The sequence below is a fragment of the Vanessa tameamea genome, chromosome Z (genome assembly GCF_037043105.1).
Source record: "Vanessa tameamea isolate UH-Manoa-2023 chromosome Z, ilVanTame1 primary haplotype, whole genome shotgun sequence".
Classification (NCBI taxonomy): domain Eukaryota; kingdom Metazoa; phylum Arthropoda; class Insecta; order Lepidoptera; family Nymphalidae; genus Vanessa; species Vanessa tameamea.
Window position 1 is genome coordinate 740,472 of NC_087341.1, and position 20,310 is coordinate 760,781.

At 34.1% G+C, this 20,310-nt stretch overlaps 1 protein-coding gene across 3 annotated transcripts in view; it reads right to left on the bottom strand.

The window, feature by feature from the left end:
• Positions 1-20,310, bottom strand: part of LOC113404001 (discoidin domain-containing receptor 2-like) — a 176,510-nt gene that overhangs the window by 151,111 nt on the left and 5,089 nt on the right. For all 3 annotated transcript variants that reach the window (XR_010309898.1, XM_026644727.2, XM_026644725.2), the window contains exon 2: positions 14,449-14,556. Coding sequence is in view for 2 of the 3 variants with exons in the window: in XM_026644727.2 (XP_026500512.1) it covers positions 14,449-14,515 (67 nt within the window). In the remaining variant the exon portion in view is untranslated. The remainder of the gene's footprint in view (positions 1-14,448; positions 14,557-20,310) is intronic.

A 20,310-nucleotide genomic window follows, 5' to 3' on the forward strand; every position in this document is an offset into this window, starting at 1 on the left:
GCTTGGCGAATACCTCTCCTATGAGATGCCTGAAGCGTATTCCACTAAGCTAATTTAATGAAGATGTGACGCGCATCTTAGCCACGTACACACGTGTCAGAAATTCACCCGATACACTCCGAGCACGAAGTGAGTTATAAACACATACCATGTCTGTGTCCAATTGTTGCCAGAACCCGTGGTGTTCGATCAAAAGCAACCATATGTGCAAAAATATACATTGCATAGGCGGAGGTGCATTCTGGCGTTCTAGAGAATTAGTTTATCTCTTAGCTAAACACAATTATATTGAAGAGTTTGGTATTTGTATTTTGTAAAGGAATTCATTTATTTGCCAAGTAGTCAGTTGCGACTTCTTAAACGTTGAATGTATGCATAGCTAAATTATATCAATTACCTTTAAAGAAATATTACTCGGTAAAATCAACCGATCTCTGTAGTCGATCGAATCATACAGAAGAAATTGTGTATCGTATATTCATAACAAAGATGTTATCAGAAACGAAGTGACGACTAACAGGACGAACACGGCGCTGAGCGGCGAAGCGAGAACGGGGTTGTGTCATACATTAAGGTGCTGATTTTACTTCCCTCGCTAAGATAAAATCTGTTTTAGAGTGAAACGGGACTTTATATTTAATTTACTGCTCTTTAAGAATATATTGCAAATATATAAATTAATTAATGTTAAATACTGTTATAATTATATAATACTTATAAATAACACATGATAACAATACATTTTCCGATGAACCACCAAACTACCTAAGGATAAACTATATACAAATTATAAACATTTCACTGAATAAAATCCATAAGAATGTCAACTACAGTCATAGTAATATGATAATAATAATAGTGTTATATATCAATAAGACTCTACGCACTCTAAACAATATTTATCACTACGAGGGATAATTTGTGCTCGCTCGTGAAGTTCGTCGAGTTCTGCGAGTGTCCGTCCGAGAGGAGGGTTCGTGTCACCACAAGTATTTAACCGGTTATGCAGTTTTCAGCGAGCAGCGAACATCCACGATGAAAACTTCGTCAACTATTAATAATAATCACTAAATTGTAATGTCGGTGGCGTCAACTTGTTCCTGTGGTATAGTTAATGTTATATCGATCGATGATCGACTTAGGGCGATCGGTTTTAAATTAAAAACAAGTACATTGGAATATATTTCGTACTTGTACAGACTCCCGTTATTAAATTGTTGTTTTGATTTTGACCAAGGGTCTATAAAGGTTCTTTAAAGGTTCTAAGAATAAATTACTAATTATCTGTTAAGTTTGACAATTCAATAATTTAAGACATGTCAATCTATGTTTCCTAATCCCTAGATCTGACTGACGTACTCGATAATTATAGCACTTTAATTTATTTCAATTTAAAATTATAACCTCTAAATAAAATAATAAATGGATACCTTTACTGATCAGTGGTCAGAATTCAATCAATCTCCTTCAGATTTAAAATATAGGCTTTCAGACCTTCTAGGTGACTCCATCCAATCAATTTTATATAATCATCAAAAATTTGTATTGCACTTATTTATTTACGCTAGTTTAAGGGGTCAATAACCCATCTGCCTTCGCAACAAGTAATTTAAACCGTATTTAGGGTACGCCAGAGTCCTTTGTAAATTAGCCTGTGTGGCAACTGTCGGTGTACATATTCACCTCCCGCTACAATCATTCCCTAACTGGGGATGCTCCAGTTGTCAAGCACGCGAATATTAAGCGAAGAAGCTTAATATTGACTTACTTGCGGATTCGGACCCTCACAACCATCGTGACACAAGACACAGGACGTGCACGAATTGCGCTTTTAATTAATATCGTTTTCGTCGTGAAAGGCAACAATGTGAATACTTACTTGAATCGCATTAAATTATTATGCCTCAGTCCAACAACGAGATTTCAGACTTACCGACTCATAAGTCAATTTTCGATATCCTCGATACATTTCTCGATATGACTGAAATATACAAATAATAAAGGGGTTGAAAGATAAAACCTATGTGGTTGGATAGCGGAGTCATTGGATCTCGCCCGCCGTAACTTACACTCGCGACATTTGTCTGGTGAATAAATCGTATCGTTAGCTTGCATTCACGGATTTCAAGCTTGCGACGCCAGGATTTATGTCTTCTCATAATACACGCTCGTAATATCCTGTTCCCACCAGAGACTAACAAACTTCATTAGGTCACTAATGGAACCCAGCCGCAGGTCGGCTTTCTAATTACCTATGTCACATATTATTAAGTTACTGCCTTAGCAGGTTGGACAGGTGTCCTACCTGCCGAATTCGATATCGATTATATTAGGCCTAACGGTCGATGATAACTTTATACGGTAAAACATTTTCTTAGCTTAAATATTAAAAAACGCATATACCCTCAACGAATGAATGGACGAATTTACAGCCAGTATCATTCGGGATGATTTTGGGATTCTAGCCCACATCCAAAGATGCTCATTCACACGTGACATTGGCGAAATAATCTGTATTCTATATATGTATAAATTCACAAAAAAAAAAGATACACATACATGAATCCTAAATAATTGCACTCCTTTTTATTGGACATTTAAACTATGTATATATAAATACTAATACATAGCAAAATTGTGACAGACAATAAAAAAACTAAATCGAAATTTAAAATAAAACATTGTTCTTAATAGAGCTCTAACAAACAAGACAGCTTATTAAGTATGATATGGAAATAAACGTCAAATGATGTGCATCGAGAGCTTCAATATGAAAGGTTTCCCATCAGCAGTGCGCAACTACGAACCACGTTCAACTCCTATACTTTGTTAATAAGTCAACATGCCTCGCAACCTTCGTTACTTATTATCATTGTGAACATATGTAATATGATCTTTTACATTTGAATAATTTGATATTATATTCTAATATTATTGTAAAGAATGCACCAAACGGAAAATCTTCACCATTTATTTTAAATATACGTTACAAAGTTATTATTATTAATTTTTTTGATACGGAGGGGGACTGGCAAGTGGGCTACCTGATGGTAAATGCTAACCATCACCCATAGTCATTGGAATTGCAAGAAATAATAGCCGTGCTTTTTGCTGCTCCACAAATCTCGGGAACTAACATGCTATGTCCCTTGTACTTTTAGTTACACTGACTCACTCAGCGTTCGAAACCGGAACACAACAATACAAGTAGACTATTTGATGTAGACGATCTTACACAAAGCCCTTCCAGCAAATGACGGTGAAGTGGTAGTTTATTCTGAATTAGCATAAAGGTTACATGATCGAGTAGAAGCATTTAATAAACAATGTTTCCAAATATTAAATGAAACAAATTCCGTGTTACATAATAATCAGCAAGATATATAAAACACGCGGCCCTTGTCAGCTTAATGTTGTAAAATTTAAACAGTTAATATTTCGTGATTAGAGTGACGTCACGAGCGGCAGGCAAGCCGACTTATTGTTTTTATTTACGATCGATTTTGCGTGTAAGCGCCGCTGGGGTGTGAGCCGGTAGCGATTATTTGTATATTCAAATCACTAAAATACTAAATAAACTTGACTCGGTAATGTAGTACACATTATATCTAAATTGTAGACGTCTACTAGTATTTGATCATGCATGAAACTACTAAATATTTCTACGTATTTTTACCCTTAAAAATATCTCGTTAAACTGATACACGGGTATCTCTAACGAGCCTCAATATACTAATGTCACATATTCAAATTATCTTCGCTCGGCACTCGCTCGGGCTAGTGTTAACACAACCTACACAATCCCCACAGCTAAGCTATGGTACATTTCATAAGATATTTTGCAAATACGTACTACCACTAAAATTTAAATTTCACCGATTTATATTACCGGCTTTTTTCAGATTTCGTTTGAGAACTAAAAGGTCAAATTTGAGAGAAAAATTTCTTGTTAAATGTTGGTACGACTTTTGAATGTATTAACTTAAACTGTATTGTAAAATCATTAACAAAGACATAATGATATCTATTATTATAGTATAGATTAATTGTAAAGTATATTGTCTGAACGCGCTCACCTGATCTTATAAAAATTAATTATGATATATTTGAGGTTAATACATTTCGACGCCGTTTTACCGATCACCGTGAAAATACAACTATTGTGATTAAATATTAATTAGTTGAAATTAAACGCCCGAAGCTTTTTAAACAGATGTCTTTTAGACACAAGTTTTCATAAATAATATATCGTTTAATCCTCATTAAAAACTTTTAACGTTTTTTACCTAATTGTGTGTAATATGAGTTTAATATAATATTTTGGCGTGTATTGTTTTCGTATGGCGTTTTACCACGGCCGCCTTACGGCTGTGGTGCTCATATTCAGGTCTAATGAACACCCATAGTCCTAATGTCTTAGTGCCTTAATCAGAAGTCTGTTTCTCGTGATACCGCTTCGAACTTTCTATTATATCTGTACAACGTTACTGTGATCTGGCAATCTCCATCTGAAGCGTCTTGACTCTCCTATACGCACGCCTATGATCATTTTTATATTACAATTCATAATAGTTTATTGTATGTTTTACTGAAATACATGAATTCGACAGTTTACATCTACCGCATATAAAGTTATAAAACATTTCAATCTTAACAAAGAAATTGAAAACTGTGTCAAGCTATTGAATTGATCGTGATCTAGCCGCAAGGACGGGCGAGATAATAAAATAAATAAATGAAATCGAATACTAGTGATTTAAAGTATCGTATTCGACCATATTTCACTGATAGCCAGCCAGCGAGCAGATACCGGTAGTTTCAGGCGCAGGGGAATAACCACTCGCTTAACAGTGATCTACCGTCAAACAAGCATCTAGTGTAATTACAGACACAAAGGACAATTTCAAATCTCGAATGTCAGCTGAGCGGCAATGCGAAGTTTGTCTATAATAGTCTTCGAATACATACCGTGGAGTCAAATTGAATCAATTGCTCTTTATGGACGAGTACCTAGCCTTTATGGCTGTATACACATTTAAGATTATTATTCGCTAATCTTATTTCCAATTTATATGTATTACGATCGTAATTACAGTGACTTGATAATAGAAGCCAAATAAATTAATGCTAAGATAGATCAAAGTATCAAATTGAAATGATTTTTCACGTTGCGATGAAATAATTAAATGTCCAATTGAAAAGGTTTCATTTCGATTTCGCATCAATTGCTCTAAACCGGAATCTAAATTAGATTTTTTAATTTGTATTGAAGCAATACATTAACGTTATAATTGCCAATGATCTTCCCTTTAAGAAATGAAACGCTACATCTTATGATCGATGTTGAAACGTTCTTTCATAATTTCTAAGGTATTATTCTTGGACTAATGAAATAAAATCTGCAACTATTAACTGTGACCGATCTTATTCTGTTTCCCGCTCAAAGTAGAAAAAGTAGAAATGACGGAGCGCCTTTAGCGGTATTAAACATGAGTTAGTGCTTTAGCTTCCAACGAAAGATGTCTAGTACACAGGGGAATAAGGATAGTATGGGCGGATAAAGGAAATTAATTAACTAACCGCTTGCATCCAGTTTCATTATCGTTAGCAAAATATAAATTATATTAAACCGTTGATAACATCTCGGTGCGCACTACCTGTGCGTGGTATATTTGACGGTGAACGGAGCCGGGGTAACAGCTAGTCTTACCAATATTATAAATGCAAATGTTTGTACGTTTGTTGCACTAGCTAGGCTATGCATAGCGTGTTCTAGTATTTTATTTACGGTGAACGTTAAGCAGGCGGGGTTTAACCGCTACTTTTATATTAAAGCGACAGGCAACTGCATGGATGGTCACCTGGTTGACATGTATTGCTGCGGATCACAAGCTCTCGGGATCGAACTCTGCTTAATAGGAAACTATATTAGCGTTCGGAGACCACGAAAAGTTTTAATTAGTTAAATGCTCACGATTTCTATCTCGTCCTTGTCTGAAAGATTCAAAGATGCTCTTCGTCAGTAAACATAGTAGTCGCGTGTGCTGGTTTAAGAAACCTGGATCTCGCAAGAGTTACCAACTATAATGATAGACTGTCTCCTATGTTTATTCAAACATATTGGCAATGCACTGTTACGCTTACATACCGACTGATACATTTTTTTATACTTTACTTGCTACGAAACTGCTCGAAGTAATCTTGCTTGGCGGTAGAATATCTAACTTAGAGAGCCGAGATGACTCGCTAGAATATACATGTGGGTCTTAACCGAATATTACGTATTCAAGTCCAAGCAAGCCGTTAAGTATACGTGTGCTTAATTCATTTTAAGAATTTGAGAGGACATGCATGTGTTGGATGAATTTAAATTCATACAATTTGAGATGGTGAAGAATTACCTTTGATTTGATTATAAAATATTTCTAGCAATAATAATATACACCGCAGCCGATATAGATTATTATATGCGTCAGAGCTAATTCCTTGATCCTTATTATTAGGATAACAGTGGCCGCTAAGCTCGCAAGCGATCGTGTTCGAATCGAAAGCCACTCAAAGTGGAAACTACTGATCCATTTGCTCTATTTATAAACACCCGGTCAATTACTATTGGCAGAGTAGGATCGTCGTTGCAACTTTATTAAACAATTAACACTACTAAGCAATGGACACACTTTAGAATAAAGCATATCAATTGAATTGTGATTTTCATGCTATAAATAATAAATATATACAAAGGTTAACCTTAAGGTGGTATTTATGGAAGCAGCCATCGACGTAAACCATTAGTGTCAGCTACGAGACAACAGTCGACATTTAGTTTATATTAAATTTAATAAAAATAAATACGTTTCGATCGGTCCAAAGCAACCAGGAAAGAGAATAGTTTCAATATAATAATATTTATATTTAATCTGTGAGAAATCGGACTTGAAATGAATTAGTGAATAAATCGTGAGTGAGATTTCGTGTTCTTTATGATTTATATTATAATTCAACATGTTCAATTAGGTGACGTACGCTCGCCCGAGAATCGCAAATTAAACAAGGGCTCTCGTAAGAGACGTTTTCGATTTTAATATAAACCTCATCAAAGTTTGCACGGCTGAACACACTAATTTGAGGAACTAATGGTCCGATTTGAATAATTCTTGTTGCATATTTACACTCCGCAAATCGAGGAAGACTTTAAGCTACGACATAAGGAACGTAACAGTAACCATAGACATCATCAAATCTTACAAACTCTACTGACATTTATACACTACACTAAATTTCGCTCGCGGCTTCGCTTGCATTTTAGGGGTTGGTCGTCAAAGTTGGCGTTAAGCCTTAAAAAGCCCATGCCTTTCTTTGGAATTCTAGATCACTTCATACTAAATCTCATCAAAGTTCAAAAAAAATTTCAGTCGTTTAGCCGACAAAGAGTAACGGGCATACAGATAGAGTTACTTTCGCAAATATAATATTAGTATATATTGTATTATTAAAAAATTCAACGCAGACGAAAGCAACACAATATTGGTTATGGTATGTTATAAAGCACCGGCACGCGCAAGGACCTTTTTTCATGTTGACTTTTAAACAGACAGAGGGGTCCGACTTACATATGGAATCATTTTCAAACACCTGTATAAAGTTAGCACATATTATTGTTATCTATCCTGATTCATTTCCTGTTTTAAACTTATACAGACAAGAGGACAGAAACGATTATTCTCATAACGGAAAATACGTCATTAATACATACGTGAGTGTTACAAATGTAATAGACAACTACATACATATGTTATATATTCCAATCAAAGGAAAAAGGGAAATAAATGGTTTTTCTTATAGATTATATAACATTAATGACTAAACGAGTCGTTTTGTTTGTTTCCAGGAACGAATGACACATTTTGTATTTTAATTTATATTTAAAATTATTTATTTGAATACACGGAAGACAGTGAGAGAAAAAAAAAGCCGATTAAAATGCCTGTTATACTAAATATTGGCTGTGAAACTATTTAGTTTTTCTGTGGTCTACAGTGAGGTCAGTAAATTGACATTAACGTTGAAAAACAAAATGGTAGATATACTTTATTTTCACATATCCTAAGTTGGAGATATTAGTTAAGTTACGTTACATAATATTAATGAACACTATACATTATAAAAATGTTATCATTCGAGACTGAAAGAGTTTAAAATGTAGTAAAAAATCTAAATGATTGATTTATCAATAAAAGTAATCATTCGTTCATTAAATTTAGTACATTTAATATTCATTGAAATGAAATTAAAGTTAATTTATGTTTAAGTATATCAACCAGCCAAGAGCTGTTCGAACATTCTATGGCAGAACACTCCGAAAATTGTTTGGAACATCATCAAAGGTTGGTTTATGTTTGCTAGAGGAGCTATCGGAATGCATCGTAGACAGTACGGTTTGTGCAACACACATCAACTTAAGTAGTTATACATATGGACGGCCGGAAGATATTCAAGCCACAGATTGCTAATAATCCTTGATGCATCAAAATAATACGCTCCGACGTATAACAGGAGTCCGTCGATCGTAAACAGAGGCTTTAGACGTTAACGAGAACGCAATAGCAGTGATCGTGTTTGTGACGAGGTGCCTCCACCTGTTACTCTATAGACAGACCATTAAGCTACAGCAAACTGCGCTGCCTTCGCTTGTGTTTATCTCCGGCTTACATGACACTGACTGGAGACTGAATACCTTAAGGATTAGGTAATTTATGAGCCGGCAAGTATCCCCGATCGTAACGTAATTGGAATTACTTAAAGTGTTTGATGTTTAGTCTTATTAAAGTTCAATTTGCTTACATATTAGGTATCTGTATATATATATGAAATACTAGCTGTTTCGCGTGGATTGAACGCGTGCACCTTAACCGATGATTGCGGGTTCAAGCCCAGGCAAGCACCGCTGAACTTTCATTTGCTTGATTAGCGTATGTAATTATTCTAGTGCTCGGCGATGAAGAAAAACATCGTAAATACATCTGCAAGTATCTAATTTCAATGAAAATCTGTCATGTATATCCTCCAAACCGTATTGCAGCACTAAGTTAGAAAAGTTAGTGTTATCCTTAACGTGGGAAATGTAAAGTATGTTCCTTTTTTTAATTTAAAAAAACTTTTCAGTTCTTATAATAGAAATATAATTAAGCTGATTAATTTAAATTATTCATTTTTTTTTATTTCTATGAAGTCGGCAGTCAAACGAAACGTATGATTAAATGTTTTCATTTTATTCATATAATAGTTAAGCTACGTGCGTTGTGAAGTAGAATATAATTTTATATAGTACAATGAATATTATGAGTAAGTTATGTTAGTTCGTTAGTTGAAGGCTAAACTATAAATCAATATAGAACTTCTACTATTTGATAGATTGTTTCCAGATCGCTTTAATCTATACCTACTTATGTCCTAATAAGGTATAGTTAAAGCGAGCCAACGTTGTGAGGGAAATCTCAAACCTCGGTGCTTTCAAGTTAAACAGTTACAACTTTGGGCAAATTTATTTCTAAATTTAAAAACATCGTCAAAAAAGAGGACGATTTAAAATATTTGTAATTCATCGTTGGCTCGTGGATAATGTTTTTATTTAAAAACCGTAATTATAACCGTGCAAAGTCATAGCGGGACGCGAGTACTTCATAAAAAGGCTATTAGAACTTTGTAGCGCCACACCCAATAAGCAATATATCTTTTTTAAATGAAAATAAAATATAAAATTATTAATCATTTTAACGCTACTAAAATAACTCTCCTCGTAATGACCTTTTAGAGCCTATTCCACCATGCTGCTCCAATGCTGATTGTTGCGCAGAATGCACATGCACGTTTAATTACGATGTTTTACTAGTTACGAAATAATTTATAAAATCATATTAAGCACACTAACATTCAGTTATGCTTAGTCGGTTCTGAACCTTCGATCGTTTTAGATCCTCATAGTATATCCAGCTCGGCTCGATTCGCATATAAAACATTAGATATCATTAAGTATATTCTTAGAATAAGAATCGAATTGCAAAACAGCTGCTTGTATATACACAACACCGATAGCACGTAATGAAAAAACATATATTCTCAGGTAAACAACTCCATCGCCGGCGAACGTAACTCAACTAGCAAGTATAGCTACAGCATTAAAGGCACCGACGCTGACGTCCGCAACATTATGCATTGATAGCCGTGTGAATAGTGAAACGAAACTTGCAAACGAGATGTAGCAATTTCGTTACCATGAGTTACGCCATCACGGCGCCGAGATGGCTTACAATTAGGGTTTCCATTAGAAAATAAAAGAAACTTCATTTGTTTACCCAATACATGCCAGACCTTCGGCAAAGTCATCGGACAAAACACGTATGGCTACATCGATAAATGTTGTGTTAAACAAAGTATAGTTAAAAAAATTGTTCGTCTTCTTCGCTTGAATGTCTGATCAATGAATGTTAGAACGAGACAAAGCAGTGTTTATCTAAACACCCGCTAAATTAATTTATAAGTAAATCTGTGTCGAGAAAGTATTTATTGTTTTCAAAAAGGTAGTGAGAGTTCAGTGCTTTTGTTGTGTAAATAGCCTCTTTTGTAGTGTCTAGTGCATGTAATTAAAAAAAGATATATATAAAATTTAGAAACTTATGTTCTACGCGTATGTTTTTTTAATAACGCCGATGTGGACGTGGAAGTCGAGTTGGACTATTTAGATAATCGGCTAAAAAAAAAAGGTTTTCAAAAAATCAGTCCTGAGAAAAAACAGACGTATGGCAAACCTACTGTAAATATATAAGACATAAAGTCCCGTCGTCGCTGCACAACCATTTCAAGATGCAAACGATGAGAGCTGTTTAGTGTTGCATATAATGTGTTTAATGAAAGAATCGTTAACTCCTCGGGTTCTAGATTTTTCTTACGTAATCGCTTCAAATGTTTTACATCTGAATCAGTACAAAACGAAACTTCCTGGAAATTTTATTCGAGGCTTTTGAATATCCGCGTGACGTAGACAATTTTGCAGTGCCTGTTAAAATTGTTAAATAAATTTCTGAACTTTTCAAATATTAGAGTGTACAGATAATTAAGATTAAATATAACAATAAAAAGAGTAGGGCCTCGCCCAACTATGAGACAGTAAAGTAACTAATCGATATCAATTCCAGTATTTAGATATTACTGGATTTTTTAACTCTGCCGTTTCATAATTTCAAATCATTTGTAAAAAATACATTGGTCGTTGACTTCCAGGCAGGATATATAACATATGTACATATGTAATTGTATTTAACTAACATGATTGTATTTTTAGGTGCTGAAAAAGAGTAACTACTGAGTTTCTTGCCGGTTATTCTCGGTAGAATCTACATTCCGAACCGGTGGTAGCTTTACTTTAGGTGGTAGATTCAAAAGTGCTTGTAAAAGCCTACTTGAATAAAGTTTATTTTGGTTTTGATACGAGAAAATGATGTTTTATTTCAACATAAAAATGAAATGCTAGGATTATCAATTGAATAGCAATAAAATGACAATTTCAAACTGTCAAAGCAACATTGAGTCTCCTCGTCTTCTCTCGTTGCTAAAATACCTTGTCAAGTAAATGTCTAAGCCAATGTTTCCGCTGTATCGTCTGTCGACCTGTCTTACGCTCAAATCATCGTTGGACTTAATGGATCCCCATCTATTTCGTAACATAATAACATAATCAGCCTGTAAATTTCCCACTGCTGGGCTAAGGCCTCCTCTCCTGTTGAGGAGAAGGTATGGAGCATATTCCACCACGCTGCTCCAATGCGGGTTGGTGGAATACACATGTGGCAGAATTTCGTTGAAATTAGACACATGCAGGTTTCCTCACGATGTTTTCCTCCACCGCCGAGCACGAGATGAATTATAAACAAATTAAGCACATGTAAATTCAGAGGTGCCTGCCTGGGTTTGAACCCGAAATCATCGATTAAGATGCACGCGTTCTAACTACTGGGCCATCTATTTCGTAATGATAAATTTGCGACGTTCGACATCATACAACACTGTACTAATTTATACTTTAGTGTGCGAGTTGACTTCCTTGTCTATAGCCTTATGTATGCCTAAAGGTTGTCTGGAAAAGCTTTAAAACAGCCTTCGTATATTTTCTTACATTCGTTCTACCTGATGAAACTCGCCACTGCGGTAAAGCTGATGCTTGATGATGTGATCATCAATACGTTATTTGTTCAACATTTGTGTGAATTTAAGAAGATGATACAGTCTATACTAATATTATATACGCGAAAGTAACTATGTTTGTCTGTCTGTCGAAGTCGTCCAGTTGTTCTTTCATAGCCGAACTACTAAACCGAATATGATGAAATTTTGTATGAAGCAAACTCGAACTCTTAGTAAAGACATGGGTTTATTTTATACCTTTATATAAGATCTAACGACCAACGCCAACACCACGAGCGACTACTACTGAACCGAAATAATACAACAAAATACAATAAGCTTAATAATTTTCATCAAGTACATATTGCTCTTATATAGAAAAAAGTACACTAAAGGAAAAGAACATTTCAATGAAAAATTCTGATAAGTTATTGGTATTACTTAAACTATCGTAAAACAATAGTTAATAGTTATTATTTTCATTGTCTTTTTGCGAAACAAAAGAATTTTAAATTTTATTCGTTTAATATAATTATTTTCATTGAAATCAGTTCCGAAATAACCGCTCCATGTACCTACTGACATGGAAAGATAGATGATCAGAATTTAGAATAGGAAAATGGGCTGTAAATTCTAAATATTTTCGATGTGTGTTTCATGCCAATAAACATTAATTATTTCCAAAAATATTATAATATGTCTGTACGTATAATAAGTTTTAGGGAACAATTTAGTTTAGGCAATTAAGGTTTTATTTATTTACTTGTCACTGGAAGACACTCATTCTAGATTGATACCTCTTATTTCGTAATTTATTTCTTTGTCATGTATTGTTCAATATGTCCCGTATCATGTTCCAATCAAGAACGTAATAGTGTACAGTTATCGACAAGAATTAATCATTGTATAGGCAGTTAATCTGGCTAAGTGGTTGTGTAACGGGAATCTAGATGCAAATCTATTTCAAAGAAGATGTGCAATATAGGATAATACACAATACAACTAATTACTCGAAATAATTAAAATCAATAAGTCAATATCTCTAATGTTCTGTAGTAGATGTTTCGTTAAATTTATTAAATGGAATTTAAATTTTAATAATAGATAAGAGAAAGATTGAGTTCTTTCATTATTCTGATTTCTTTCAGCTGTTAAGATCCGGACGTTGACAGAGACCTGAAACTGTCACCGAAATATGCTCACCGAATTCTACTTTGTAGGTACAGAGATAACAATGACAGTCCCCTAGAAAATTTCCGGAGCTAGTGAACATTGAAAATTAATTCACATTGTTGAAAAACTCTTTTTGAATAGATTATATCTCATGGAAAAATAGTGATATTAAAAATTGAAAAAAAAAGTCATACGAAATTCGCTTTTATTAAAAGATGACTAATCGAGCTAATGTCCAACCAATCTCACCGATGTTTCTGTAATACATTTTATGTATATACTAGCTACTCGTCCCGTCTTCGAGCGGGAAAATTAAGAATTCAATTCCGCGATATTTTTTAAACAATGAGAATATATAATATTCACCAACCGATCTGTTCGCCCGTAGAGTACTACAACACGCCCCACTTATATTTTTACGCATTTTCTAAATATTTCGTAATATTTCTAAGACTACGGTCTTCATTGGTAAAGTGTAAAGGAAAATATTTATCTACATAAAACTTTAAGCATAATTGTATTATTTATTTATTATGACGTCGTATAATAAAAGTACTTTTTGACAATTCTATTAAATAGAGGTTGTCGCAGTCGGCTACGCTATCTTTAAAGGAAAAAATCAAAGCGATTATCCGGAGGAAAAGAATGTTATCGACATAGCTTCTAAAATTAGGAGAATGTAATGACAGTAGGCTATTCATTTATAGCGCAAAACCTTATAGCCTTTGGAGCAGACGAGTTTTAGATTTAATACCGAGGCAAACTGAACGTATAGCTCCAGGCATGTGCACCGCTATTCTGAAGAAGCTATAGGAACCCAACGGAGGATGCGTAAGGCGGATAATTGCAAGTTTAACTGCGCCGTGAGAGAGTCCTATGTCCATTAGTAGAGTGGCTGTGTATCAATAGTAATTACCTAGTCTCCTTTGAGAATAGTTGCCAGGGACAAAATCAATCGGAAGACCATACCGTCCGTTGGCGTCCCTTTGTTAGTTGATCTAGTTATTGATTAATATAAAGACAGACATTCAACCTGCCCATGCAGGTCCAACACCTCTCCACTGATATATAAGTAAAAGTGAAATATAAATGACTTACATATATCCAGAGCGTGCAAAAGCAGGGCCCGGGCGAGAAGCAAGAGCGCTACCACACACGGCACCATCTCGCCGCGCTCACTTCACCATCTCTACCGACACTCCGATTCTGTAACAGATTGCTTATATTAGAATAAAATCAATGTAAACATATTCTTGTGTAAACTCTGACCTAAAGCTAACGTTTCGTCGATATCGAACACGCTTCTTTTTGTTATTTGAGATAGCAGAGCTTATGGGGCAATTGAGAACCTAGGCTCATTACCTTACATCGTCGATGCACAGCTAACCCTAGCAACTAAGATGTTATTTATTACTCAGATCGGAAAACAGCACAATGTATTGTTGTTTAGCGATAGGGATAGATAAAATTATATACATAATAAAACTAATTGTCAAATAATATAATATAATAGTTGCGATCGTACCAAAAGAAAATATGCTTTACACAAAGTAGTAATCTTACTAGTATTTTTAATCGTTTAATTTAAAATTAAAGTTCCCACCGGTTCAAAATGTAGATTATACCGGGAAGGACCGCGAGGAACTCGGCTACTATAAAGGCTACGGAAACAGAATTAAATCTGTTTGAGTTGTTGCTTTATATAATAATGTATATAACGCAATAGTTACTTATAACTAAAATCAAACTTATGTATGGTTCTTATGGACTCGATCTCGACAAACATATATGAAGGAGTATTTTATTATGAATATGTTATTTATGGCAATGCCATCACCACATGAAAATAGCAAACTAGTGGAAAGCAAAACATTGGACTGTATGTGATGTGAATCATATCATTGTCATCGGCTTTGGTATTCGGAATAACATTGTCAATGCTAGTGTCTTTTACAATTTTCAGGTGTTCATTGTAGAGACCGATTCAATCTATATACAAAAATAAACCTCGTCAGAATAGTATCGTACGAATAGATATTTTATTAAAATGATACTATTTCGGTTTCATAATTTTACGGTTGTAAAAATATTAATTAAAACGTATTTCATAATACATTTTAGTGACGAAAGTCAGTCAAACAAAATCAAAATTTATAATTCTCTTTGCTAGGTTACTTCGTTCCACTTTATACAATTCTACAGTATGTCTATATGTATGCCCGTCTCCTTCTTTACCTTAAACTAAAATTCTTGTTGTAATATTTTTTTTTTATAATTAGCTACTTGCTAAGGAATTTAAAATATAAACTATTCTGAAGCTACGCAAAAATCTCTAAGAACATTCCAGACGATTTTAAAGTTGCCGGTAAGTTTCAAGTAAGAAGCGCTTTAGGTAAAATAAAAGTGCACCGACGAAACCGTTGAAAATAGAATATTTAACAATGCCGCGCGACAATAGATATCTGTTATCACGTCGCTTTGACGACGATCTGAAAACGAAACGAAAATGAGCATCTTGATAAGTTGAAAAAACTCACATTAAACGATTGGTATATACAATGTATTTGCTAGGTACTAACTACCGGCGCCGTCTATTCGAAATATTTTATATAATCAGAATTTAATATCGTTTACAAATATTTAAGTTTACACAACACGCACGACACCAATTAATTTGTTGACTTGTCTATTATCAAACACAATTCCGCTTCTAAAAGTTTTAAAGTCGCTGATATGACTAGAACCGTATAAAGTTCGAATTTCTTCGTGTATTAAAAACTATTTCGTTCCAACTCATCCAGGGAGAGGCCACGACCCGCAAGTTCCAAGCACCTTATACGGAGTGGAGTTGAATTCACTTCCTAGTTAAGAGGTTTTCAGTGTATTCGTTAGACGAATTCACGTTGAAGTTCTTTACCGCGACCGCAAACACACCGGTTTCCGGACCGATCACTTTGAAATATGTTTCGACACCAATAACTTTAAAGTTTAATCAGATTAAGTATTTATAGTGTCATAATATTTAACGATAAGAAATATTAATTAATATTTTTATTTCCATTAGATAATTGAATATATATAAAATGTTTAAATCGGTGAGAAAAAAAAAATGAATTACAAGAATCCAACAATTGAAATCTAGTTTGAAATATTTCTATATTTTACAATACGAATACTGAGTATATAGACGAGTACGACTAGGACCGATGTCGGCGCGACGTCATAACCCGACCGGACGCTCCGAGATACTAGAGCAACTAGACGATAGCAGTTCCTAGCAGCGCTAGCTGGCGAGCTGGGGAGGCCCGGGCTAAAACTTCTTGTATGCGCCCGCCCTTACGCTCGGACTAGAAGACCGGTCTCTACGAAAATTATATGTATTATATATAATTACTTAAACTTTATAACTAAAATATCTTTGTGAATTTATACGAATGTTCAACATTAATTTCATAAAGTGGAATGCGTTGTCGCTGCAAACCGTTCTCAAAGCATTTCGTTTGAGATGAAAATTTTTGGTATTTCCTGAGAGACATCTCCACGTGCAAAGTGTAATTAGATATTATACAGTTACACTCGTTTACGTTTGTCTTGATACACTCATTCAGAATTCTTAATAAACTAAATCTTTTCATCATTTTTCATTAAATAATAATGATGGTTTACAAAATGTTATATAGTACCGAACGTAGCCTCTGACTCAGTGGCTAAACTATTATTCATTCAATATTTTAAGTCGATTTTTTAAAAGAACGATACGAAAAGTACGAAAACTAGTAAGCGCTATGAATGTTCATTTTAAAAAATATTTTCATTACAAATCGCACACACTGATCGTCAAAACCAACAGAATATTTTTATTAAGTAACCATTTGGCACGAAGGGAAAAGTAACAAGCAAATGAAAAGTTCAAAAAGGATTCACTGTTAATTCTGTGTACGTGCCGTAATACATATAATATTACAGAAAACTCGGTGCGCGAGTTATGCTTCCACTCGTTTGTTATTTTTTCACAAACATCGGATCGGATTTATCTCGCAACCGTTCATATTCGAGTTAGATATTATTTAATTTGTATTCGACGGCTTTGATTGGTTTTAGTTGGACGTTTATTATGGTGTATCTGCTGGGTTGCGTTTCATTTGTTTTATTTTATGGGCTTACTTATCCAACGTGAAACATTCTGATAAATAAACTTAAAAGATAAAAGTTTTGTAAGCAAAATCTATTGAACCACGTATTCACTTCGGTTAACAGTTCAACATATTTAAACCACACACAACACTTCACTTCAGCGATGGTAGGTCTTTGTTCGAGACCGAGTAGGTTACCACCAAATCATCGGTTATTTTACCGCCACAAAGCAATACACTGTTTCGCTGTGTTCCGGTTTAAAGAACGAGTGAGCCAGTGTAATTACAAGTGGCGTCGGTTGGCGGCGCCTTAAAGGTGAAAGGACTATTTAATATTTCTTACAGTGGCGATGTCTATGAACGGTGGAAACCACTTACCATCAGGTTGCCGTTTATTTGCCTGCCTTTTCATTATAAATGAAAGAACACATATAAGTACCGCAACGGAAGCATTTTCATGAATTAGTTTCATGGAATTACTCTTTATGAATCGTTACTTTATATAATTTAATTTACTCAAATGAATTTATACATTCCTTTAAATAGGTACGAATGGAAAATGAAAAAATATTGCCTTTTCATTCAAGCTTTCAAGTAATAAAAAACGTAAACTAGTTCCTCTGTCGGGTTTAACGAGAAATAATTAAGGAGACTTCATCGTGATGGAAGATTATCAAATAACGTTTTCAAAATGAAACTAGACAAATGCGAATGCACCCGTATTGAAATATCGCACGAAAAGAAATCAATTATTTTCGGTACCTGTTATCGTGATCATAACAAAACGTAGCGCTGTTCCAAATTGAAATTGCACAAAGGTACGTCAAAATAAAATCTTCGAACGAGTTTTAATTAAGAGAAACAACTTCGAATAAAATAACAATCATTTTCAATATATATATTTAGTTTAACATATGTTTTTATTGAATCTCGTAGGAATGAATAAATATTTGATTGCATTTTTTGCTGACGTAGCCCTTATTAATCAACAATGCTTCCGTTTGATCGGCACATATCGATTATATGAATGTTTTTGTAAAATTCGAAATAATTTTAGTATTATGGTATATCTGCCAGTGCTTTTGACAAAATGATAACTTGTACTGATCACTATAATTTTGCAATATATATGTATATTATACTGTATAAATTATCCACATAAAGTCGACTCAACAAACTATGCTACCAATATTGTATAATATGACATTTTGACTAAATTTGTTCAAGATTTCATTCTCTTTAGTACTCGAAAGGATACTTGGAACCCTTTCAGTGGAACAAATTTTCAGTTATCTGGTCCCGCTTAATCAACGTACCCCTATTGATCATATCCAAACTTCAAAAGCTAACGACGATCGCGGGACAAACATATTCTAGATCTATTCCTAGGAGTAAAACACTTAAAATATTTTATAATATCCACAATGATTTTAAAGTTGAGAGTTTAACAAAGACTAGTGCCGCAACAAAGGGCTTAACAATCCCATCTCTCATGTCAAGGTCTACTTGGGAGAGTGACGGACATCGGGTTGAATACAGTGACGGCGAATTATATGACCGGTTTAATGTTTATTTAAGATAAAAAGATCAGACATCAATCAGGAAAAAGGAGACTTGAAATATCTTAGAATATTGGTAAATAAAAAACTCATAATCAACTCATTTATGGAATAAACTTAAGTGGGAGATGAATATTGCTTTTTTGATATATTTTTAATACTTCTGCTATATATGTATAATGTATATGGTGTTTTTTTTTTAATTTGGCAGTATGAAGATTTTTACATACTAGCCATAGCAAAAAAAAGGCTATCGACATAGACACGAGGACCACTTTTTTTCTTAAATAAACAAATTTCCACAGACCTATTCCTCTTTTTCTTATTGGCTTTATTTTCGGTGTGCCTGTTTGTTTTATTTTGAGCGAGAACAACAGAAATTATATTTTATAATAGCCGGTGACTATACACAATTAACGTGAACTCTAAATCTTCTTACTTTTCTTTGGCTGTACTGACTGACCAGGTCTGAGATACCAGGTTAAAGTGCCTTTAATGTTGCAACATTAAAAAAATGCTAGTAAACAAAACAAAAAGTAATATGTTTATATAAACAGCGATAACTATTTTAATTGATTTATATCAAATTAGTAAAAAAAATATTTGTTCCTCTAGCGAATATTATTTTGAAAGAAAACAACTCTACCTCGTCGCTTTGTAATTTGTACTTATTTCCGAAGTACGAATTCAAAAGAGCGTGAGGGGTGGGGATGTCAGGTTTTCTTTACCCTTGGCAACACGTGTATGTAAAACTTTGAGTAGTTAAGAGTTACAGAATGGTATCCAGCCAATGGCTTAGTGATATAGTTAATACTGCGATTCATGCGACCAATACTGTAGAATTCTGCTATGAAGACTGTATATTCACTAGACTGATACCGATTAGTCTTCATAGATATTGAAACTTTGAATGTCCACAACTCCACAGGTACAGAGACGCTAAGTAATTCCTCAAACAGAAGATGCATTGACTCTGTTGGGACTACGGAACAGTTTGATACGATGAATAAGATAAATGTATCCAGACGAATCAGGCCGTTCAGAGATATGAGAAGTCCGTGTTAAAAAATGTTTGCATAGTATAATATTAAAATAGCACGAATAATAAAACCTTTATTAATAGTGAGCAAATATTTCTAGAAAGTAGCATAATTAAAATAAACTACTGGTGTATTTTAGTCATGACAAAATAAGCGCTAAAAAAACCAATGAAATACATAATTATATACTTAAAATACAAATAAAACTTTTGGCGATGTTCTAAATTT